The sequence below is a fragment of the Lutra lutra genome, chromosome 9 (genome assembly GCF_902655055.1).
Source record: "Lutra lutra chromosome 9, mLutLut1.2, whole genome shotgun sequence".
In the NCBI taxonomy this organism is placed as follows: Eukaryota; Metazoa; Chordata; class Mammalia; order Carnivora; family Mustelidae; genus Lutra; species Lutra lutra.
In genome coordinates, this window is record NC_062286.1 from 122735297 (window position 1) to 122741296 (window position 6000).

The 6000-nt window shown below is 55.2% G+C and overlaps 1 protein-coding gene across 1 annotated transcript in view; it reads left to right on the top strand.

The window, feature by feature from the left end:
- CTNNBL1 (catenin beta like 1) overlaps window positions 1–2466 on the top strand; it is a 161586-nt gene extending 159120 nt beyond the window's left edge. Inside the window, exon 16 of the mRNA XM_047745001.1 lies at window positions 2273–2466. Coding sequence (XP_047600957.1) covers window positions 2273–2361 — 89 coding nt within the window. The 3' untranslated portion in view covers window positions 2362–2466. The remainder of the gene's footprint in view (window positions 1–2272) is intronic.
- Window positions 2467–6000: the final 3534 nt, after the last annotated feature.

Here is a 6000-nt window from a genome sequence, read left to right on the forward strand (position 1 = left end):
GGAAGGAGGAAAAATGAAGAAGTGGCAGGAGCAGAGTTATTCCCCAGCACAGTGGGGGTGGGAGGGAGCAGGGGAGGAGTTGCACACTTTCTTTTCTCTCCCCAATCTTTGTCTGATTTGGCTCAGCAGATGTTTTATTATATAAAAGCCTCTTGTCCAGGGTTCTCTGTTCTACCTGAAGCTGCCCAGTGTGAGGAATGGGGCGGGGACGCAAGCCATCGGCCTAATCCACTGCTTGGAGAGCTCGTGCACCTCGCCACACTGATAGTTGACTCTCAGCCAGACTCTGCTGGGTATTCAGCCAAAAGTAAGGCACACGCCTCTGCCTTCCTGAAACTCCCCATCTGGAGGGAGAGGAGAACCAAGTTCAGGGTGGTCTAGAATTCAGGCCTGTGATGGGGACCCTGGCCTGACGACAGGAGCCAGAGGAAGAGAGGACCAGGTAGGCTTCACCAAGAAGATGGCCTTTAAGAGGAACCTACAGGATATGTGGGCTCTCCACACGTGACTCTGCTGGCGTGAGCAAAGGAGCCTTGGGGAAGGAGCTAGTGTGTCTCGAACATCTGTTATTTGCCAAATACTTTCCATACATTTTCAGAGGAGACCCTCCCAAGGTCACTTAGGATTGTGAGTTGGAGACAGGGTTCAAACCCAGCCCACGATGTCACACCATCTTCCCTCTGGGATTGTGGGCAGTGAGAATGCTGGCCTCCCTTCCCTTCTGGCACATTCTGTATCCCTCCTCCTGGGACTCACTCTAGGAAGCCCACTCCCCGCCCCCATTTCCTGCCCTCCAGTCCCTAAGTTCCACAGCATTTCTGCACCATATGCCCCCACCTCCTAAAACCAGCGTGAGTATATAATTGGAGGGGGGATACTTCTGAAAATGAAATGGAGAGCTACAAGTATTGTGCTGGGGTATGTGGGTTAAGTGGAGCACGTGGTGACCTACGTTGCCACTGTGATGGTGTTCTTTGGAGACCTGTCTTCAGTGTCATCCTCTGTATCCTCCTCCCTCTTGGAGCATTCTCCTTGCCTTTGTGCTCTGGAACCCCCCTCTCCTGTGGTGGTTCTTTTCTCCCACATCTTCCTGCCACTGAAGACAGGGGAGGGGCATCTCGACACCATTGTTTCTCCCACCTCCCCATTTACCTAAAAACTTCCAGCTCTTTGAATCTCACATCAGGGGACTATACTCTGACCCCTCCTTAGTGGTGCAGCATCTGGTCACCTCATGGGGGCAGTTCGAGGCTTGCTGTCACCTTCTCCACTACTCAGTCATACTTCTTGGTGGTGTCAATATCCACGTGTCTCTCTGCTGCCCCACTTCCAGCCTAGCTTCAGAATGCATGTAAGATCTGAAGACTTCTCATCCCCACTGTGACCTTCTTGGTCCCAGTCACCATCAAATCACATCTCCCTCCTTCTGCCCTTGCCCTCTTCAGGGCATCTCCCGCACAGCCGCTGGAGTAGAGCCCTCCCACAGCTCTGGTCACAGGGGAAAGGCCAGAGTCTTTGCAGCAGCGCACAGGCCCTGTGGTCTGTGCCTCCCCCTTCCTGTCCCCCGTGTGGAGCTCGGGCCACACAGACCTCCACACTCACCCTCCACCGAGCCAGGCGAGCTCCCCGCTCAGTCTTCACTGGCCAGCCCTCTGCCGCTCGCTCGCAGACCTCCCCACAGGAGTTTGCTACACGTCTTCATCACATGTCTGTGAGGCCTTCTGACAGCCCCCGTCTCTGTTATTTACCTGGTGGTTTCCCGTTAGAAAGTAGGCTTCACAAGAGCAGAGATTTTCATCTCTTTTGATCATTACTTTATCCCCATGGCCTCAAATAGTGGTTCTCAGACTTCTGTGCATCATTCCCTGAAGGGCTGGTTCACACGGACCGCGTGGTCTATAAGTGGGTCTGAGTTGGGCCCCGCAGTCTGCCTTTCTAACAAGTTGCTGCTGCTGCTGCTGGTCGGGTCACACTCTGACAAACACTGGCCGGAACGAACGTGCCTGTCGCAGGCATCCACTTCTCGTGCGCGGGTGAGGGGTGCGGCTGGGGAGGGCTCTGAGTGAAGATGGGAGAGCTGGGCCCTGATCACTGAGCTTCTCGAATGCAGGACCCAGGAGTTTGGCCCCAGCTGCCCCGGGTGGGGGGTGTGGTTGGCGTCGAAGTCTTTAGCACAGCCCGTGCCTCAGCAGGAGCAGGATTTAGGGAAGGGCATGTAGGGACCCAGCCGTCCACCTTGGATCCACGCCTCATGCTGCCTTTGTCTCCCCAGAGTATGCAGAGAACATCGGTGATGGCCGGAGCCCGGAGTTCCGGGAGAACGAGCAGAAGCGCATCCTCGGCTTGCTGGAGAACTTCTAGAAACCCCTTGGCCTCAGGCAGCATGGACTCTCTCTGGGCCTCCATCCCAGAAAGTTTTTACATGGCTCAATGTGACTTTTGGACAAATTAAAGCTAGTTTTGGTATTCCTGGCTGGCATTCTTTGTAGCAGGGCAATACCCTCTGCTCTTTCCCTGGCTCTTTCCCAGCGGCTGTCCGGGGACACCTCTGAGGAAGCTCAGTGGTGGGCCTCACTCTCCCTGGGAGAGAACCGAGGCCCAGTGAGCGTCTCAGTGAGCCAGCGGCGCAGCACACCATGGCTGCGCAGCTGCTCCGTGGTCTTGCAGGGAAGGGGAGCACATGGACTAGTGACCTCTCTGGTCCAGCCCTGACCCCAACAGTGACAAGGCATGTGGCTAGGGCGGAAGCAGCCCTGGAAGCTTCCATGGCCCAGCGAGGCCCCTGCCACCCAGAGCACAGACCTTGGAACAGCATCCCGGACCCTGGCATCCATTGGAGCCACTGGTCGGGAGGGGAGCACGAACAAACACATCCTCATCGGGCCCCACCCTGGGATGATGAGATTGGGATCTGGGGTATGGCCGGGTGCCGAGCTGGGCAGCTCCATGCGTCAGGGTGAGTGCCACTGCTGGAAGGAAACAGGCCTTGGGCCCAAATTCCAGCCGCACCTGCCAGTTTACCTTCCTTCCTCTGCAGAGGAGGGGTGGTTCTCAGAGGGGGTGAGCGGAGTCATCTGAGCATGCCGCACATAGTGGGAAACTTAGAAGTAGGATTTCCTTTGTTCTTCCCCCCACATGCTGGGGCTTCAGCATTGGAGTCCCATTCATTTTACACAGGGTGTGAGAAAATGGCTCTCCTCCTTTACGGAAGTCAGCGGGCCGTTAGCATGCTTTTAGCGTGTCCCAAAGAAAAGCGTCCTCGTAAGCGAGGTAGAAGATGAGCCAGTTCAGAAAAGCGGCATTTCATTAAAATGGCCCAGGGTCAGCACATAGGCTACGGGGCTGCCGCACACCCTGCCTGTGCCCATGGCCAACACTGCCAGGTGGCCCAGCTCTTCTCATCGAGCCCCGAGTATAGGGCTGCGGGCGGCCCCCACCATCTGGCCACAGCGAGCCGGGGGAGACCCGGTTGCCATTCTGGGCAGCCGCCCAAGGGGACGCCGAATAAGATGGCACCTGCGTCATGCCCAGTGTCGGGCAGCTGGGAGGGCATCGAGTAAGACCACCCTGCCCTCCTGGTGCTCTTGTCAGCCCAGCGGGAAACAGGACAGCGTGCCCATGCTTGTTGTGGGGTGGGTGTTGCCCCAGGACCTAGCCATGGCCTTATAGTGTTGTTTTGTTGGATTTAGGTGTTTGGTGTTTTTATTTCACTTTCCTGTAACTACGGTAGTGCCCGTGTATCGAACACCTGCTACGTGTTTCTTGCTGTGCATCCATTCTTTTAACATGCGCGACAGCCCTGCTGGCATCGTTACCCCCACTCACAAGAGCGGACACTGGGGTCCCAGAGAGGGTGAGGGACTTGTGCGAGGTCCTGGGCCCGAGAAGCAGCAGCACCTGCGTTCACAGCCACGTCTGCCTGCCTGTGCAGGCTGCGTGCTCCCCTCCACCCGCTAGTTTGTCTGGGAGACCACCACGGATCACTGACTGACATGACACTTCGATCAGTTCCACTGTCGATATGTGGTGTAATGAATTCACAAAGAATAAAGCATGTCCAGATGTAACCTGCAGAATCAGAGACTTCTTGAATTAAGGATGATACTTCAGAGAGCATTATTCCTTCAGCATTATCCTCTTCCTTAAATTCTCTTTGTTTTTAGCCAGGTGAGGCTTGTACACGGTACGGAAGTTCAAAAAGGTAGGCAGCCAGCCGTCTCCTCTCCCACATCCAGATCCCTAGACCCCCCCTTCCACTGGAGGCAGCCACTGTCGCCTGGTCGTCCATCCAGAGAAGTTCTGTCCAGCCGCCTTCTCCTGAGGCTCTAGGTTTCCCAGAAGCGCGTCAGAAGCCAGCACAGAAGAGAGGGTGGGCTGGGCTCGGGGCCGCTCACCCCGCTTCAACCACAGTCCCTCCACTCCGCCTTGCTTCCCGCGTGGGGGTGCCTCCTGGGGTTTGTTTGACTTGTCCCTCTGCCAAAAGGAGGTTTCAACTCCTGTCTTCACTTTACAAATGAGGAAGTGGGCCCCCTTTTCTATCAGTTTTGTGACAGGAGGCTTTGGGTGGGGGGGACCTGAGGTATAATCCCTTAGGATTCAGAAGGGGGTTGTAGTTCACAGGTGCTGCAGGGACTGGGAAGACGGAATGAGGAGAAATCTGGACCCTCTGCTTTCTGATTTTAACAACCCACTGTACAGGGCTAAGAAAAGGTGTTAGAAATAAGGTAAAGATACTCATTACTAATCTTGCTAACCCATCGGCTCCTGGGGTGTGGGCCTACCTTTTGTGTCTGCTCATTGCTGAGACCCTCTCTGCCTCGTCAAGCAGCCCCAACCCCTCCAGAAGGACTTCTTGGGCATCGAGTAAAGGCCACCTATGCCATATGAAGTTCTGAACTTGACTTCCACGTCTGTCCACTGTTGGGGCTCCCAAACTCTTCCCTTCAAGCAAAGCCCCCCATGGCCATCCTTGTGCCCATAGCTGCGTGGTACCAGCACCCACCATCCCAGCAGGGCGGTATGCCTTTTCCTATCCAAACACGGCAGTAAAGTAGCCTTTAAGTAGGATTAGAATTTCCTCACGAGGAAAGCGAGGATGTCACGTACCTCTTCCCTCACAGCCTGCTGCTCTGTGCTGGTCTGCACGCCGGAGTTCAGTGGCAGCGAGATGGGTCATGTCTAATTTAAAGAGATTGTTAGGCAGGCTACACTCCTCCTTTATCTGGGGGGGGGGGGCGCTTTGTCGGGGGAGCTAGAAGCCACCCTTCTCGGGTCACCCCCAAACAGAGCACCCATGCCCGGGGGGCATCCTCTGCCATTACCAAGAGCGTCTAATTTAGTGTTGACAGGCAAGACTCACTTTCCTAAAGGCAAAAACTTCCTGATTAGATTTTCTTACCCAACAGCAAAGGTAAGAGCAGAACCACAGTCTTCAACCTGTCTTCCTCCTTGGTCCACATAGAAAGTGGCTGGTGTCCCAGCGCTGGGCCTCCCTTCTCGGGGCTGTGGAAAAGACAGGTGCTCCCCTAGCCACCTTTTTCTTGATCAGGTGACGCATGCCCTTGGTGTAAACTTGAGAAGGTCCGCGAGGGCATTCCGTGTGTGATACCCCCACCCCCACCCCACCCCCGCAGCGCCCTTCCCCAGAAGAAGCCACTGCTGAATAGCCAGACTGTCCTTTCAGGGATGTGTTTTTAAGTGAATAAAAACATATTTAACACAAACTGGAGCATGTCATGCCCTCCATCCTGTGCCTTTTTGTTTGCTCTCCACCCGCCGTACACACCCAGTGGCCCCACTCCTTCCGTCGCTGAGCTCGACCGTGGCAGGGGCACACGTGATTCCGCTAATCACATTCAGAGACTTTTGGGTGTCTCCAGTCTTTGGCCGTTAAAATGCTGCAGTGAACATCCTTGGCCATTTCACACACGTGTGAGTTTAAACTCCCAAGCAGAATTGCTGAGTCAGAATGTGCGTTTTTCCCTGTGATACCTGCTGCCA